At 28.8% G+C, this 19862-nt stretch overlaps 4 protein-coding genes across 6 annotated transcripts in view; 2 read left to right on the forward strand and 2 right to left on the reverse strand.

Annotated features, from left to right (window-relative positions):
- The window catches only part of LOC122719351 (protein lethal(2)essential for life-like), an 11700-nt gene extending 5840 nt beyond the window's left edge, over positions 1-5860 (reverse strand). Inside the window, exons 1-2 of the mRNA XM_043945091.1 lie at positions 4306-5860; positions 1413-1664 (exon numbers count right to left, since the gene is read on the reverse strand). Coding sequence (XP_043801026.1) covers positions 1413-1664 — 252 coding nt within the window. The 5' untranslated portion in view covers positions 4306-5860. The remainder of the gene's footprint in view (positions 1-1412; positions 1665-4305) is intronic.
- Positions 5861-9234: 3374 nt separating this feature from the next.
- Positions 9235-11218, reverse strand: LOC122718605 (sequestosome-1-like). 2 transcript variants are annotated; one of them, XM_043943798.1, is made up of 4 exons: positions 10863-11218; positions 10092-10636; positions 9689-9952; positions 9235-9592 (listed from the first exon to the last, which is right to left on the reverse strand). In XM_043943798.1, the coding sequence occupies exons 1-4, from the start codon at positions 11029-11031 to the stop codon at positions 9362-9364; spliced, it is 1209 nt and encodes a 402-aa protein (XP_043799733.1). In that variant the 5' UTR covers positions 11032-11218; the 3' UTR covers positions 9235-9361. The 2 variants fall into 2 exon arrangements, with proteins under 2 accessions (XP_043799733.1, XP_043799743.1); XM_043943808.1 differs by having other exon boundaries at positions 9235-9589; positions 10863-11217.
- A 1374-nt stretch (positions 11219-12592) lies between these two features.
- On the forward strand, positions 12593-15948 carry LOC122717600 (glutamate receptor 1-like). The gene is made up of 8 exons (XM_043941828.1): positions 12593-12758; positions 12848-13350; positions 13411-13737; positions 13808-13973; positions 14076-14284; positions 14497-14586; positions 14704-14876; positions 14971-15948. The coding sequence occupies exons 1-8, from the start codon at positions 12593-12595 to the stop codon at positions 15167-15169; spliced, it is 1833 nt and encodes a 610-aa protein (XP_043797763.1). The 3' UTR covers positions 15170-15948.
- A 169-nt stretch (positions 15949-16117) lies between these two features.
- Positions 16118-19122, forward strand: LOC122717585 (glutamate receptor 3-like). Of its 2 annotated transcripts, none has more exons than XM_043941807.1 (7): positions 16118-16812; positions 16875-17201; positions 17356-17512; positions 17574-17782; positions 17861-17950; positions 18077-18234; positions 18314-19122. In XM_043941807.1, exons 1-7 carry the CDS (start codon positions 16384-16386, stop codon positions 18681-18683), a joined length of 1740 nt encoding a protein of 579 aa, XP_043797742.1. In that variant the 5' UTR covers positions 16118-16383; the 3' UTR covers positions 18684-19122. The 2 variants fall into 2 exon arrangements, with proteins under 2 accessions (XP_043797742.1, XP_043797751.1); XM_043941816.1 differs by having other exon boundaries at positions 16594-16812; positions 16930-17201.
- Positions 19123-19862: the final 740 nt, after the last annotated feature.

Here is a 19862-nt window from a genome sequence, read left to right on the forward strand (position 1 = left end):
TTTTTTTTTTTTTTTTTTTTTTTTTGGTCTCGTTCAATCAACACCACATCAATTTTCAATTTTTTGTTTTAAATTCTCCTCTTCTGTAGGATTTCATACGTGAGTGGAATTCTATAGAAGACGAGATATCTATCTTCTTGCAACATACGCTTTTCAGCCTATGATGTAAAAGTAATATTTTCCAATATGAAATTCTTGAAGTGAAAAAAAATCTTAATCGAAGGCAAGCTCGATGATTCATATCGAGAAATCTTGATCATGATCGAAAGGTTCCCTATTATAATACAAAGTACAGTTCGAGATCATATTTTGTACATCGCATTCAACTATAAAGGTTCCCTAAAATTGTGTAGAGTGAAATCGTACGAGTAAAATATAAAATTGAAAATTGCGCGTGTATGCGCCTCGAACAACGATTTTGTGTATAACAACGTATATCTATGATTGACAATTTCCAGAGATCATATCAAACAAGTTTCGAATGAATTAGAATGAAAAATAAAAATCCAATAATGATGGAACGTATCCTACATATTCGACATACATAGATTACTTGCTTAGCCCTAAGATTGACGTTTTCGTCAATGGAGGGAAATTAACACTAACGCACAAGTTCGTTTGTTGCAAGCAAAATTATATAAAAATAGTAATAGTATAATATGTTGCATCAAGTTATCTGAGAAAGCGTGCCAATTAAATTGTTCTAAATTTTTTGAAGTACAAAATATTAAAATTTAAATAAATCACAAAACGATTCCTGTAATTATCAATTTTTTGGTGGTGACATAATAAACTATTAAGATATAATATCGATTATTAATATTTTTCGATTCGACAATACAGATTAATACTTAATTAAGCGTAGTCTTCCAGGAGATCACATTTGATCCGTATCCATAGTTATCACTCGAACCAAAGGGTAGTCGTAATCATACCTATTGTCCACTGACAATTGGTGTGGTTCGATACCATCGAGTGATAACTATGGATATAGTTCACGATTCTCTATAAGCAATAGTATGTCAATACTACAGCGAATTAATTGACTCTTGAAAGATGAAGAAACGACAATACTAGAAACAGCAATATGTCTCCACTTCTAATTCGCGAATTAATAGCGAAAAATTAAAAAAACAGAACCAAATCTATCATATCCACTTTCATCATTGGAGTACTCTTCTAATCATCACACGAAGAAATCAATTACATGACAAATTCAATAAAATCTAATAAGATCCAATAAGAATCTTGCAACTCATTCGATTCATGCATCATCATCCCTTAGGGCTTTGCAAGTCTCTGAATTCAATTTGTGATAACAAAGGATAACGATCAAGTTGCACGATTTTGTTTTCGCATGTTTATTGAAACATCCGAAAAGATTGCCGGAGTAATTTTAATGTCTTACCAACCTGGAAGTTGTTCTTATTGTCGAGTTGAATCGTGCTGGATCCGCTCGAGGGTTGACATGTCACATTTCTCCACGGACGATAGTACCTATCGCGAAATATCGATCGTAGAGGTCTATCGAAACTGATATCGGAAAACCGTGATAACAAGTCGTCTCGATTCAGTCCTCTGCCGAAGTGTTGGTCCATCAATCGGGACACCGGTCGTTCGAAATCGTCCCACCAATCGCGAAATATCAGAGGCACGACTGACATCTGAAACAATTTAAGTATAAAAAAAAAAAAACTGTGAATATCGGTCAGTTCTTACTTTTCGATTCTTTTCAATAAGACGTATAGTAGATCGATAAAAATTACGGAAAAGAATGAGGGAAAGGAAGATGGAGACGTTATGTTAGGTATTACCTAGTTAAACGTATACTTACCACGATTTATAACACGCGAATGAAAGTTTGACAAATTAAAAGCTAAGCTGTAAGCAATTTTTACTTAGGAACGTGCTAAGGAGATTCTTTTGAGCTTAAAACCTAATCTAAATCAATTCGCACGCCTGTCGTTACAGCTATAAAGAACACGATTTAAATTTACCTTGGACAACAGTTGCAATTAGTAATAATCTTGATAATGAAACGCAAAACATATACACATGACGTAATTCGAAGATTAGGGACTTCACTTTTATCGCGAGTCTTTTAATAATAATGCAAGGATAAGCGAAAGAGATGTTCCGCGATAATATAAAAAAAATGATCTCGAAGAAAATTCACTCAAAATATCATGAAAATTGTTGCTGTAATCGCGGATTAGTGTAAGATATCTCAATTTGAATACAACAAATAACAACATTGTTGTTCGATTGTATACACGTATCCTCAAGACCATCTTCGCCACGAATATATTATTATATAATTAGATCTTACTCGAACGCACAGCAAGTGAATATATAAGTATAGATTCGTAGCAATTTGATCCGAATTTTCTTCGCACGCGATAATCGATAATTCGTATCTTAACACCGAAAAGGGATAGGGGACAAACCGGACACAATTATCTCTCGTCGTGCACGCGTTACAATTCAATATTCACACTAGATATTAACATATACTTAACATATTCGAGCACGATACAATAAAACACGAGATTAAGATACATTTGATTAACAATCAAAATAACATTCAAGATAATTCGAAATTTTTCAATCGGATATCAAGGTCGAGCGGGAAATTCATTGAGGGAACACATCGCGCATTTAAAAATCGTTCTCAAACAAAAAAATATATTCGTGACATCGAAAATGACGAATTTTCTCAGTTAGGACTCGAATAGTAGATTTTATGCGAATACCATCCGTGAATAAGATTTTTTGTTTAGAATTTAAAAAATAATTGCGTGATGAATTTTTTTTTTTATGAAAGGAAAAAGACATTGATATATTTCTACAGGGAGAAATGAGTGCGCATTTGCTAAGAATTGCGCATTGTTTAATCATTTTAGGGAGAAAACAAAAAAAGAAATAAGAACACGCTATTGCATTTCCATCGAATTATACGTATAATATAATACGAAATGTAATTAATTATACGCATAATGTAATACGCTTTAGATTACATAAAGTAAAAACCTAGATATTTAGGGAATGAAAGAAGAAAAACGATACAAATAAAATCGTTTTTAAGAGTAGGCGAAGCGTATGTGAAAGAAGGGGCAGAAATTATATAAATATTCTGAGCCATGTATACGCAGGTTAAAATCTCGGTTATAGATGTATACCAAAAGTACATGAAGATCAAAGAACTTTTTCGAATATCAGGTCGAAAATCATAATAATTACTGTTCCTCGGTCGTCTATATTCTGACATTAAGAATTTTTACTAATTTTTACCATCAAAATATTAAATTCAAACATGCAAAAGAAGATAACATCCTATGAAAGAACGTAAAAGTATTTATCTTGTTAAGAAATGATTTAAGACGATTAATAGAAGAGAAACAGAAAGGAAAATCACTGTTTCCATTAAAACGCGTGTCGTATGACGTAATCTTGCGATTATGACAAATATATAATTGTTAAATCATGTTTTTCGACGATCGTACTTTAAAGTATAAGTTAGTCAGCTAAGTCTCCAAATACTACTATTACTACTATTATTATTACTACTACTACTATTACTACTACTACACTATTACTACTACTACTACTACTATTACTACTACTACTACTACTATTAAACATTTCGACGTTATAAGAAAAGTGAAACTATTATCCTCGATATATTCATGCGCGAAACTTTAGCATTTAGTAAGTGAGGAAGTATGAAAGTGTATATCGTATAAAACTCGCGTGTAATAGAAGGTGACTATTAATTAAAAAACGTTAGTCTTTTTCATGATTACGTTGCGCGTTGATAACCATCTTATACGCGTTCAAACAAATAATATTGTTGACAATGATCGGTTATCGTATAACCGAATTACAAAATGTAGTGAAAATGGAGTAAAGAAATAAAAATCATAAAATGACATAATACCGTTTCTAGGGCTAAGGGTTTTCAACGCTAATCGGATTAGAGTGATACCCGACATTTTTGAATGGTTAAGAGAACGTGTAGTAGACGGGTAATTAGTCCTTAAGTGCAGCTTAGGATTCTTACCGTTTTAGGTTACTACTTTATATAAAGCGTTTTTACGCATTTCTTTCTTTTTTGTCGGACAAAAGTAAGAACATCGACCGATTCACTGATAATAGTAATATAAAAAAATAAAAAAAAAAGAAAAAAGAAAAAAAGAAAGATGTATAGAATAATTACATACAGCACAAGCTTTTTAAAATCAAGTACTATTGTGACTTGTTTTTTGGGAACGTGAAGAATTTAACAGCCAAGAAAGGAATACACACCTTTAAATATTTCTTTTGTTTTCCTCTCGTTAAAGAACTAGACCAGAGAGAAGGTATACACGGTTCAGGAATACGAATTTCGACTGATTCAATTGCACAAACGCGAGAAGCTTAAATAGGCACACCCTCGAAATATATCTTCAACGCCTACGGAGCGAGAAAAGAAGAGAAATGAGATCCGAATTTTCGGATACTCCCACAATGTTTACGTCACATTTACTGACTACTCTCGTCCAGAAATACCATCCGATGAACGTATGTAAATGCAAGGAGGGGAAGAGTTTCTAAGAATGCGTAATTCAAAGCTGTGATTCAGTGTTTTGGATAATTTTGGCATGTTGCACATGTGTAGGGAACCTTTCCGTTTGCTTTCCAAACTTTAAGGAGACATAGCATCGCTGTAAGTCTCTTTATCTAGAGAAATATTTTCCTTCTAATAAAGCAAACTTTCATTAAAATTACAAATTTTCGAGTTTTCCTTCGGGGAAATATATATTTAGTAAAAAAAACCATACACATACACACATACACATACAATGTTATTACGTCCTGATAATTATTCAATGTCAGTCTTCAATGTTATACGTCATGATCACTACTGCAATCGCCGTTATCCTCCAAATGTCATTAGGAATGCGATTCGTTCCGATCGTACCTGCTGGTGAGGAGTTCCATGCCTCTAACAAACGAACGTGTACATGACGATTAGAGGATAATTTCACTCGATCGTGCGTTAAACATAGAGAGGGGGGAGATTGCCCTTTTTGATTTTTCACGTATACAAAGAACATCGAAGTTTGGAGAATATTCAAATGTATTTTTGGCAACGTTCGAGAATTATTTTCACGAACTTCTCGTTGTTAACTTGCTTTTTCGTTCGAGACGAACTGGATAACTCGATGAAAGAATAATCTTCCAATGTATATTTATAATTCCTTGTAATTCCTCCCCTCAATATTGAGAAAGAATCTCCATGCCGAATGTAATGTATATTAACGTGCAGATTTTAAATAAGAGCACTTTATTAACATTATTAATGTTTTTACTCAAAGGAGTAATAAAAAAAAAAATGAAAGTGAAAAAAATCGGTGAGATTCGAGTTTTCAACTTCGATTCTTGCCACAAAAAAAAAAAAAAAAGAAAAAAATGATTCATTTAGAATATATGTTTTTAAATATCGAGGACGGTCTATGTATGAATTATAGTCTCATTATAATTGATAGTGTATATTGTTATTTATCTAAGGTACGTGTTATTTGGCGAATTTCTTCTTACTTAGCAAACAAAGTAATACTAAGATATATTGGTAATCTCTTGATTAATCTGTAATTAATTATATGTTTTAATTATATATCTTACTATCTCATCGTAACGAAAATTCGATGATGATATTTTAACTATCATCATGATTTGCAAGCTAATAATTTAACTAAGATGACACATGATAATGTATTAATATAATGCCTCCTTATTCAATTCACACAAATAGACAACAATTATGCAAAAAAAAAAAAAAAAAAAAAAAAAAAAAAATGCACGCGAGAGCGCTTGTTAGCGGGTAAAAAAAAAAGAAAAGTAGACTTATAATTATAATATTTCAGGGTTATTAATTAATTTTATAGTATGTTATTAAAATTTTATAACTATTTTAAGTTGATTAAACATTTCGAGATATAAATAAATAAACTTATTATTATGCGGCATTATAGTGATAATATTAAATAGTAAGCTTAACGATTTTTAATAAACAATTAGGTAACGCGTAATCGACCAAATATTTACGATAATCAATGTAATCTCTTTGAACCTTCAATAATTCTCAACGTATTTCCGTGTTTTTTCTGAAATATTATATGTTAGGCATTCGCAAGATGATCACTGATTTATAAAAAGAAAAAGAATCTTCGTTATATCACATCAAACAGAGAGATTATGCCTGAAGAAAAGCGTGCACGCACGCATGCGCTTTGCTTTTTTTGACCATAATAGATTATAATAGATTTAATTAACATGTCTCTTTGATACTGGATAAAACGACTTTGATTATTTGTATGTTGGGAAGAGAGAAAGCGAAAAAAAAGAGAACGAAAGAGAGAGAATACTTTAAGAACTAATCTGTATACACATTACTATTTTTAATAATGTAATTATTATATTATAATGTAATAATATAATATAAATATTTTATTAATATTATAATATTATATTAATAATATAAATATTATTAAGTAGTAATATGTATAAATATATTTGTATTACTTTTTGTGACTTAGTAACCGAAGACTTTGTAACCGATTTGTCAATGTAATCTTTCACGATATAGCTTTCAACGGAAGCGCTATATTTTTTCCCGCTGCTTATGTTACAGTATATGAAAAAAACTGTTAACTTTAGGTCTATTATTATCATTAATATTATTATTATAATATCAATTCACACGATGTATCTACACACATACATATATTTGACGTTATACGGCAACAATATTTATGAGTGTTAGATTTTCCTCATAGGCATCGTACAATTAAAATACAATTAAAATAACTTTCTCTATATAATCCTAACAAAAAGCGTGTCGAAATGAAAAGTATTACATACAAGAGAAAGGATATAATATATTCGTGCGAGAAATTCTTGCTGATCCAAAAAAAACTTCAATATAATCTTTGTTCCGCAAATTGTATAACAGTCTCTGTATCGCCTAGCTGTTAGGCCCATACACTTCCTTTTATTGGCTGAGAGAAATAATAAAGTGAAATCCGATGTAAAAAAAAATGTACAAGTTTTTTTATCCTATCCTTCTTCATTAATAAAAAAAAATAAAGATAATAAAAAATTTTATATTACATTTTATAAAAGATTATTAAAGATTAAAAATGAAAATAGAAACTTAATAATCAAGAATCTTAATAATAAATATATGTGTATATATACATACATATATAATGCAAAATGTATTAATAAAATTAAAGAGTAATTAATAAAAATGAGAAATTTCAAAAACATGAAATTTTTTCAATAGAGTTTGCGATCAAAATTTACAATAAAAATAAGAAAAAGAAATAATATTGTAATATTAAAAAATATAATTGATATAATTAAACTTATAATTCGAAATGTGATCAAAATTTTTCATATTCAATCTTTTTCTTGTTTTTATTTGTTTTTTATTATTATCAGAATAAACAATAAATAAAGAGTAAGATATTAAATAGAAATAAACAAAATATTATTTCTAATAAATTAATGTATCAATTGTATCTTAGAATTTTTATTAGCTATATAATTGAATTTGAAAATCAATTATTTAGATCTAAATATAAAATATATACATTTCTGATAACATATTGTAATGTAAATTATATTATTTAAAAATAATATAGAATAAAATAAAATAAAAATAGAATTTATATATAACATAAATATAAAAATAAATATATATATAGGCGTATAGATATATAAATTTAAAAATAGCATGTATACGATCTATATAATACTTAAACCATATCAAAATCGGATCGATTAGATTCTGTAAAATTTCTAATCAAGATTGCAAAGCAAAATTTATAGACAAGAGAAGGTTAAATATTAAGAGAAAAATATAAATAAACTAAAAATTAGAAAATCAGCACAATCGTTAGAATGCCGTACATGAAATATAAAATTAAATAAAGAGAATAAATAGTAGAATAAAAATAGAAATAAGATAAGAATTGGTCATCAGCGCCATCTTTTAAATACTTATAAAAGTACTATTTTAGATATTCAAAAGATGACATTGATTCTTAATTCTTATTCTATGATACATGAAACTATACAATTATCTCATTTGTGATGGTGTATTTGGGAATTATATTCAATTTAATTATAAAAATTGATAGGACTAAGAAATTTTAAAAATAATTTCTTTAATATTTTTCGATAAATATATATATCATGCTATTAATAATATATAGATGCGTATATGAGATTAAGTGGAAAAATAAAATAAATTTTAAAGTAAAAAGATTCTAAATATTCCATTCAACAATCAATTTGCTTGTTATTTATAAATTCGCAACATATTACTATAATTTCATTTCCAATACGACTTGCGTATTAAAATAAAAAATCATTTTTTTGTATTTCTCAAATAATGATTGTTTGCCGAACATTACATTATTTATGTTGATTTACTTAACTTTTATTAATAATTATTTTTTTGTGTGGCCATCATTCATGAACAGAAAACTCTGAAATCAGTATTGAAATTCTAAATCGGTATGTTAAATTTTTTCTGTAATTTGATTCTCTAAAGTGGATGAAATCTGTGGATGTATAATAATAGAATAAAAATTAAGAATAATTTATATGAATATAAAATATTTTTCTATAAATATTTTTTATAAGTTTTCTTTAATCTTTATTCTATTTGTTTTTCTTATTAATTTTGTTTCATTTATAGCATTCTAAAGATAATACTGATTTTCTAATTTTTATTCCACCTCTGTCCTTTCATTATTTAATTGTTTTCTTTTATATAACAACACAAACGATATATATAATATATATAATATACATTCAGTGGAATATTATAATGTGTCTTAATTTTTGATGTAAAAAATACTATAAAAGATATATTAAATTTTTGGATTTAAAATATCTCTTTAAAATAATATAATTCAGAGAATTTCTATATAACTATAATATATTTCTATATATTATATAGAAAGAATATGGATTATAAAGAAATATGGATTTTTAAAAAATTAAGTATTCCATGTTGCTTTTCTTTATTTATTATTTCTATTTATTATTCTGGTTATAGTAATTCTAAGTTTTTTATTATTATAATAAAAATTCACATTAGTTTAAAATTTTGCATGCTATTTTATTTATACGAATATTACATTAAATGAAACGGAATGTAAAATATTTCACATTAATATATATAATATAATGCTACATTGTTTATATATTTCTAACTTTGCCTTTTGAAAAAAAAAAATTCAGCTATATATGAGCTATATATTGTTATTATTATAATGAAAAATTTCATTAAATTTTAAAACTAAACTTAACGTTTATTTGTAGGTTGCAATATTTCTAAAACCTTGTTAATATCACCATTTTCAGCATCTAATAAATAAGTTAATAATCCACCTTGATTTGAGAATCCCATTCTTATCATATTTTCAACGGCTTCATTAATTATTGGATTTTGATGATGTATTATTTTTTCTTTTGGTAATTCAGGATAAATTGAGGTTCCATTTGGAGCTGATGGTGCCATTGAAGAGGATTTCTTCTTTCAAAAATAATATAAAAAAAATTATTTATAAATTATTTTTTATATTATATTTATATTATATTATATAATTTAAAATATTTTGTAATATTTTACCTCTTTTTCATTAGTTTCATTCATATTAGATGAAGTTGATGCAGTATGGTTAGCTTCAGTAGTATCCTTTGTATCTATGATAGTCCATTCATCTGCTGTTACTTTTGGAGGATTACTATCTTGACTTGTAGTTGATGCAACATCTGATACTGATTCCTTATCATCTTTTGTATCATCAAATAATTTTCTTCCTTCTCCAGGAAATTTTTTAGAATCATTATCATCCATATTTGAATTATTCTTAGATTCTTCTTTTTTTTCAACCTTATAAATTTAAAAAATATATTAACATTTATTGATATATATAATCAGAATTAATTCCAACAATAACTATTTTTTTAATCCGATAAGGTTTGGATAAAATTTTTGAATTTTTCGAAATTATTTTCATTATAATTATTACCTTAGAAGAATTAGGTTCAACATTATGTGCTTCTAATAACGCATCAATAAAATTATTTAAATATGGTGCATAAGTTTCGAACCAAGGATAAATATTACAATGAATTCCTTGAGATTCTTTATTTTCATTTGAAGAAGTTTTCTTATTGAAATGTACACCATTCTTTTTGAAAATTTTTCTTAAATGGTGATGTAAACTTCGACTATGATGCCATTTTAATGGTTGTGGCATACGAATCATACAATGATAAGGATGTACACCTGCTGCTTCACATTGCGCACATAAATCATAATCTTCACATTGGATACATTTGTATCTAAATCCAATTATATCATTATCACAACCATCACAAGCTATGCCAAAATGAATTACTTTTTCATTTAAATCATTTTGATATGGATTGGTTATCGATCTTCGTTCCTTTTGGATAGTAGGTTTGATATATATTGCAAGATATTTTGTTTCTGTTTCTTTGTTTCTCATTTCATTAAAAGCAATTTTTAATTCATCCTCAGATGACATTACAATTTGATCACCATCATTATCTAAAATATATATATAATTTAAGTTATTTATTAAATCTATTGTTTATTGTTTTAGTATTTATTAATATTGATTATTTGTCAATTATGCCAAATTAATGACAACATTTAAAATAATATTTAAAATATTATTTAAAATAATATGAGAATTAAAATAATTGAACCGAATAGTTTTACTTTTGAATTTTGAAGAAAAATAAAAAATTATCTTTATATATATAATAATTACCTTTCCAAGAAATAGTAAAACTTTTATGATTTAGTTCAGGAAATAGCTCTTTGATTTTATTACAAAGCACTTCGAATTTATCCGAAAGATTAGAAGGATATAAATTAAATTTTCGAATTTCTTTGATGGAAAAATCACTATTTTGCAAATATGCTTTAAACATTTTCATTGCATTTATTATATATATTTTTAAAATTATATAATTGCAAAATAAAGTGTTATTGTAATTTCACAAAAAATCAGTTTTATCACTTTTCACGAAACACAAGTTTCTTGTCAAGTTCTGTTGTTTTATGACTAGATGATTCTATTATGAAGCTTATATATGTAATAATACACATATATGTCTGTCAAACTTATGCTGCGTAATTCGATCGATTTCACAAAATGGCGTTTCCGGTAACTCGTAGTATTTTATTGATGTTTTTATAATTATATTTTATTGGTGTAATTAAATAATTATATTTATTCTTTATATTGATTATATAATGTTAGATAAAAGTAATATTATGTTTTTTTTAAGTTTTTTATATTAATTAGTAATGAATTCTTGTTGAAAATTGAAGGGCGCCATTTTTGAATGAGATGCGAAATTTGACAGTCATGTGACATGCGTAGAAATGATGATTCATTATGTGAAATTTTAAATCATCATTTTTTCGTCATTACATTAAATAATTATTTTTTGATATTTCTTAATATTCTTATTTAAAATTTATAAAACTTATAATAGTAATATGTATGACATTTTATAATGAGATACAACTATAGTAAATAATTATGAAATCATTCTATTTTAAGAGTAATAAAGTAAAATTTATTTTTTATTATTTGTAAAACTATTCTATTTATAATATTATTAAAAATAATAATTTAAATAAAATTTCAAATTTATTTTTTAAATAATATTATATAAAATTAAATATAACAATATATAATATATATACATTTTTGTATGATTTTGTAAACTATTTTCCACTTATTTAATTTTTTACATTATATTGTTTTCATATATCAAGAAAAATATATTATATAAAGCAGTTGTTATGTATTTCAAAAATTTATATTTGTAATTATTATGTAAATACAAAAATATGCATATAAATGTATAAACATGTTTTTTTTCTATTAATAATCATTTATGAAAAAAAAGTAATTTTCTAATGGAATATGGATCTATATATTATTTATTTAACAACAATTTAAAATGAATTTTATGTATTGTAGATAAGTGTATATATATATATATATACATAGATAAATAAAACATAGATAAGGTATAAGTATATAGAATTACTTAATTTATATACAAAAATTAATCATCTTTTCTTGTAAATATTTGATTAATATTTTTATAAGTTTTTATAAACTTTAATACTATTGATTAAATTTTTTAAAAATATTGTATAGATTTTTAATTATTTAATTAATATAATTAAACGTAAATTTATAATTAAAAGAAACGCTTTTCCTTTGTTAGTATTCTTCTTGTCATGTCATGTTATTATGACCTATTTTGTAATAGATTAGTATCACATTTAACATAGTTATATATTAAAAAATTGCACTTTTCATTTGTTGAATATTTAATATTTGGCCTTGAATAAAAGTACTTGTTCCCACTTATAAGAATTTAGTTATTAACGATTCTTATAGTCTTTTGCGTGCTATTCCATAAATTGTACAGCATTCTTCTAGAAAGAAGGAAAGAGGGAATAAATTTTAAAGAAATGAAACTTACATTGTATTTGAATTTTCTTCTTGTTTCTTTTTATTTAACTAGAGCTAATATTTCTAGTACATTGTACGTTCCTTTAATAAAATGGATTCGTAGTTATTATTCAACTTCTTCTATTTTTTTTTTATCTTCATTCAAAGAGGACAAACATTTCGATAGTACGATTTTTTTAAATTTATTTATAATATACTTGATCACATATTTATAATAAAAGGAATATATATTTGCATATTTTTACATTGTTTAGATTTCAAAATAAAACACTTGTCATACATGTGGTCTCGTCTTCTCCAGCGTGAACAAATTGCAACTTTAACTACTTCATTTAAAAACATTCATACACTGAAAAATAATCATCTTCGATCGTTGGTTATTGTTATTATCCCTGGACCTCACATATTATTTGAATTTTCAAAAATTTCAAAGTCCTTAAAAATGTCTTCATTCTCATGGTTTATCATATTCATACCTAATATGAAGGATATAAAAAGATATTGTTACGAGCCACCAGGAAATATATTTAATTTATTATACGACACTCAAATGTTAGTGATGTGTGAAGATGATCCTGTTCTTCGTGAGTGGTATTCAATTGATGAGAACAAAACTGAAATATTGGACATAGTCAAATGGCATCCAGAGAAGCAACAAATAGGGTTTCCAGCGGCAATTGATTTGTTGACTAATTTAAGTTTGTACGAGAGAAGAAACAATCTCAAAGGAAAAGTTTTGCGAGCTGTCATTGTTAAGGTATTTCACGTATAATAATTAAAATGAAATTCAATAATATTATTTATTTTTTATTTACAGAATTCGTTACTATTCTCAATGAAAAACAATAAAATGGGAGGATATTTTAGTTTAGCGATCACTGAACTTGAGAATGCTTTAAATTTTACTCTCAATATTGTGGCCGAAAAACGTGAATTTGGAAGCTATAACATGACGACGAAACGTTGGAGCGGAGCATTTTCTTTAGTAGCTTCTGGAGAAGCAGACATTGGAATATCTGATTTCTCAATGACCAATATTAGACTTAATTTCGTCGATTATACGATTCCTATTATAACAACTAAAAGATGTTTGTTTTTAAAGCAACCAGAGATGTTCACAGTAAAATGGTTCGCCTATTATAAGGTACGTATCGTGAAATCACAGATAGATATGTCTATATTGCATTATAAATTCTGAAAATATTCATTTTCAGGTTTACAATTTCATGCTCTGGATATCTTTAATCGTGACGATGATAATTTCTCTATTTGTTTTGGCCTTCATAAGATCTAAAATAGAATCGAATAATATGATTCAAGAGATATTCAATGAATTTATTCGAATTTGGGGCATTTTCTGTCAGCAAGGAATTTCAGGAGGCGAGTCAAAATTAGATTAATTAATTTTAATTAAAAATCCATTTTAAATTTTGGTTTTTCTTCGAGAAAAAGATCAAACACTTATGTGAATATTTTCCACAGAACTTCCACGGAATTTATCGTTAAAATTGGCATACTTCACCGTACTTATGACTGCTCTAGTGGTATTTACCGCTTATTCCGCCTCTATGATATCTTTTGTGACAGCTTGTATTCGCAATGTACCGTTTCATACGATAGAAGAGTTCATCGATGATAGTTCGTATAGCTTAATCATGCTAAAAGGTTCCTCCGATTACGACATGTTCATTGTAAGTTTGTCCAATAACGGAGAATTCTCGCACGATATGCTTTCACTTTTACTTGCATGTCGAATGATTACGTTATATATGCAATATAATACGAACGATTGAAATACGTGTAACAAGTGAAAAAATACATTTCCCAAATGAACGACGAACAAAATAGAATGCATACGCTTTAATGATAATGCATTATATAAAAATATTATTATCATTTTCAGTATTCGAAAGATTCTGCATCAAAATATATGATGTCCAAACTCTTGCCAATAGATAAATTACCAATCGATGTAGAAAGCGGATTTCAAATCGTAAGTTTATATTATTTATACGTATTATATATATGTGTGTGTATATTATATTTTATTTATGTGTCGATGACATTTTAAATTCAATTTTTTTTTAATAATTCAATTTTTTATTTTTAGATATGCGATAATTCCAAGATAGGATATTACAGTGGTTATACTAAGAGAATACAGAAAATAACGCAGAGTTGGCGTATACCATGTGAAGTTTATTGCATCGATATCGGCCCAATAGATAGCTTATCTCTGATCCTTTCAAAAGACAGTCAATTTACTTCAATTATAAATTACTAGTTAGTATTTATCGATGTTATATATTGATGATCTTTAAATATTTCTTCTAAATTATAATCATAGATTATAATAATTAAAATATATATTATAAAGTTTGCAGAAACTTTTAAACTCTGGAATATTGAATCGATTCAAGAACGAAGAAATTTTCGCGGAGGAAAGTAAATTTGAGCCAGTTGCAATTTATAGCGTTGCATCTATTATAATAATCTTTTTCGGCGGTGTTGTATTAGCACTTGTAATATTGTTCATAGAGATATATTACAAAAAACTTAATTCTAAATCTCTCTAATTTTATTTCTTTATCTTTGTATTAAATATGGCTTTTTGCATATGGAATATCTGGAGGGATTGATCATAAACAGTGGCTTGTGCTTTAAGTTATTAAAAGTTTGCGCACAAATAATTGAATAATCGCCAACATGCTAATTTCTCAATTTTGATTCTAAACGAAAAATTTTCAAAAGAAATGCAAAGAAAATAAAAACTTTTTATAAAGATTTAATTCACTATATATATGTATATATCATATATGTATCATATAATGATGCAGAATGCTGTTTCGTCCCTTTAGTTTGTCTTTAACCAAATATCTAACTTGAAGACACGATAACGAATACATTTATAATATCAAGAAATGTCACATTCATTCTTCATACTCTCAAATTGTGGATATAAGTTGTACATACAACCGATGTAAAAGTATGATATCTATAAATGACATCTATAGAAACATCCATTAAATCACGACATTGTACATGTTCTAATAGAAACACGTGCACGTGTGCGAATAAACGTTCTTATCTATGTTAATCTTTGTAACAATTTATATATAATCTGTATGATTGCACGGGTGATGCATACTGTGGTCATTACTATCCTTATTTCTAGATCTGTACCTTTGATAAGTCCCAATGTAACCTGTAATTACGGTTTTTCTGTATTTTAGTTTTGTAGTTAGCATTAGGAGCGGTCGAGGTTTGAAAGGGAAAAGAATATTATCGAGTTTCAAAAATCCAAAAAAACGCATTGATGAAAATAACGAAAGAGTTATTATTAAAACGTTAAAGTGAGATGGCACGAGTGACTTGTTACGCTATTATACTGTTATTCCTTTTGCCCGTTCCATCGTTCTCGATGGATGTAAACGATCCTCGCAAATATATACTTTTAATTAAAGATGTTCACAAGTATTACGAAACGACTTGCATCATAATCGTGCGTTCAGACAGTCATACCGGTAAGTTTTGTTCACTCTTCTCGAAAATTGTACGCGTGAAAGCGAAACAGACTTGATTATAACATTTAGATTGATCAATTTAAAATGCGATATCAATATATGGCGAATCGTAATACCTATTCTCTCAAGTTTAAAGTACTTTCTTTCTCGATCGTCGATTCGAGTAGAGAAAAGCATAGGCGGGAACAATTGTCGTTTCAGAGTTCGATCAAACGTCTCTGGCTTACATATGGTCCCGAGCTTTTTCTCAACAAGGCATCTTGACCATGATCGCGAGCTTTTCCGAATTATTACACGAGAGAAAATTTCAAGATCACACAACACGTCCACTGTGCGTCGTTATTCTTACTACGAAGGAGAACATGATTGAATTTTCGACCATCACCAGATACATCGATATTTCTTTTTTCGTCTGGTTGGTGATGTTTCTACCTTATCAAGAAAATTCTATGCGAAATTTTTGCCAAAATCCTATTGGAAATCCGTTCAATCTGATCTTTAACACGGAGATGTTGGTCCTCTGTTACGATCACCCGATTTTGAGAGAGTGGTATGCTTTACGCGACAATAAAACGAGAGTTTTCGATTTGGCCACATGGAAATCTGGACAAGGATTGAACGTAACGACGAGAAGCACTTTGTACGCAAGAAGAAACAATTTATTCGGACAAACGATGCGAATATCGATCGTCAACGTGAGTGTCATGACAAAATTTCAATTTTCCGTGAAAGTTGAAAATTAATTTATATTTTCAAGGAATCTTTGTTCATCGAGATGAAGAATGGTGTTTTGTCGCTTTTTTGGGGGGCAGTGGTCAAAGAATTGAGCAAATCGATGAATTTCAAGATCGAAGTGACCAGCATAATGTCGGAGTACGGTAGTTGGAACGAGGAGGAAAAGATTTGGGAAGGTGTTATAGGTGAATTAGTATCGAACAAAAGCGACATGGGCGTCGCAGAATTCAGCATGACCAGCCACAGGTTGGACGCGGTCGACTTTAGTTTGCCGTTAATTATGTCGCACAAGAGAATATATTTTAAAAAACCCGACAGCTCATCTGTACACTGGTCCGCCTACTTGAAGGTTTTCTTTTCTCAACAGTATACTACATCTCGTGGTTTTTAACGCGTATAATTATGAAATTATTAGACCAAGAGTATTTACTTCTTTCCTTTTTTTACGCATCGAAGTATGCGTCAACCAACTTTCGATGTCATAATAAATTCTCAATTTTCAGACGTTCAACATAGACATTTGGATGGTGATAGTGTGTCTAATCGTATCCGTTCCGATATTTTTAACCGTTATTAAAACGAGGGGTCGTGTCAAAATGAACGTTCTAACGGATAATTACATGTATGTTTGGGGTATTTATTGTCAACAAGGATTGTCAGGTAATTAAAAAATTATGACAAGAAATATTTTCTTTACCGCGCAACATAATTCCCTTTCCAGAATTTCCAAGCGAGACCTCAATGAGATTGGGCTTCCTATCGATTTTCGTGTCGTCATTGATCATTTTATCCGCTTACTCCGCTTCGTTAACCAGTTTCTTAACAGTTTCTACGGTTAGCTTACCTTTCTCCACCATGGAGGAATTCGTCAATCATGGATCGTACGGATTAATCACGTTCAGGAACAGTGCTGATTACGAGATTATAACTGTAAGACGACAAGTGTGTTTGATCTATATATATGAATAATATATAAGCGAACATATGGTGTAATAGATACGATTTCAGTCCAACAATCGCAGCATAACTTTAAAGCTGAAGAAATTAATAAAGGAGAAACACGAATTGCCTTTGACGGCTCAGGATGGATTCGTACAGGTTTGTGATAGTATGACAGTAGAAGAAGAAGGACGGTATTTTCAGAATATTCGTAGAATTGAAATTAACAAATATCAAAAAAAAAAAAAAAGAATCAAATTTAATTTATTCTTTCTGATTTTCTAGGTTTGCAACGAAAAAGTAGGATTCTACTTGACCAAAGCGATAATGAATGCTATGACAACAATACCGTGTAAAACTGTATACATCAAAGCATCAGGGATCGATAATTTGGCTTTTATCTTGACTAAACGAAGTCCCTACACTGGATTGGTTAATTACTTGTAAATATATATAGTTTAATTTAACGTCAACTCGTTTAGCTTTAATACATAATCATGATTCTCGTGAATATTTTCACAGCATACAACGATACAAAGACAATGGAGTAATGAACAAGTTAAAACGCATGCACTTCGTGAAAAAGAAATTTTACGATACCGGATACAATAGTGTTACTTTGAGCGGAATTGCGCCTATTCTATCTGTTCTGGCCGGTGGAATACTTTTTAGCTGTGTTATATTGATTTTCGAGAAGGTATACCATCAATTTTGCAGCTGTGAATCCAAGAAAACGTATCAATTCGTATTTTGGCAGAAATTTTTTGATCGAGAACTCGGGATGAATTCTCGGAAAGAAAGAAGGCGAGATCAAAATCTCGTAAGAAACGCGTTCAAATTTAAGAAAAATCAGCTATCGGCAATTCTTCGTAAGAATGATTTTCTCACATAATTGATAAGAGATAAAATCGACTCGATCGCGTGACTTTAATTGAAGATCGAAACAACGTTGATAAAGGCTCGTTTGTTCCCTATCAGTAGAAGAGGTCTCGTTAATTTGTCATATATTCCCATCCATGCGAGCAAAATCACTTTCACTTTATATCACACGGTAGCATCGATATATCGTTATAATAATTAGTTACAAGTTTCCATCGTGTATCGTTCCTCTCGCCTGCACATTAACGGGACTCGATGCGAAACCTTTCAATCATAATTCCTTCTAATAGCGTTAATCACCGTAACAACTTATATTAAACTCATGTAATATAAAACGTGTTATATTTTGTAATCGTTCAATAATAACCAGGGAAAATCCTCGTTTTATCATAATATCTGTATTATCGATGATCTCAACTAATAATAATATATGCAAGTAGCGATTAAAAACAAGAAGAAACATGTTTTTATTGGAAAACTCGGATACAAATATTCGATTGAACAACCATGGTAATAACGTTGCGCAACACAGGTATCCCCATGCTTGCATAAGAGGAGCAATTACACGTTGATCGTGTTAGCGGCGAAGACTCGTACGAAATGTTTGACCTAAGACCTTTCAAGAAGAAATTCACCCACGTGACTATCTTCCCACGTGAATCGCTTGATATCTGCCGGCTAATCGAAACACACGCGAGGATCCCCTTTATCGCTTTATCCTCATCCTTGGATCCCCGTCAACACAGGGATATCTACTACTAGATTTAAATGTTAGGAAATTACGCGAAATTTGATCGTGAGAAAGTCAGAGTACTTGCGCTTTTTATAAATCCAAGAAGAAGAGAAAGAGAGATCGATCCTTTCGTACTTGGTGTTTCGCAAGATAAGAAAAAAGGACGCGAGGAGAAAGGTTGAAAAAATAAATTACGCGAGTACGAGTTAATTAACTTTAAAAGTAATATGGAAGTTTTTTGCTGGATAAACAAAGATGTACCGATTAGTTCGGTAGATTCGATACTATCGAGTTAGTGTTGTGAAAGGAAGCGCAGCGACCGGATACAGACGAGCACGCGCTTCGTTTCCGCTTTTCGTTCGGCCGGAAATGACCTTTGCCTTATTACAAAAAAGTTACACGCACTCAAAAGTTGCGATCCACTATCGTCAAACTCGGGGATTTTTTCGAATCGATCGA

Source organism: Apis laboriosa, unplaced genomic scaffold, assembly GCF_014066325.1.
Source record: "Apis laboriosa isolate Shangri-la unplaced genomic scaffold, ASM1406632v1 scaffold11_cov152, whole genome shotgun sequence".
Classification (NCBI taxonomy): domain Eukaryota; kingdom Metazoa; phylum Arthropoda; class Insecta; order Hymenoptera; family Apidae; genus Apis; species Apis laboriosa.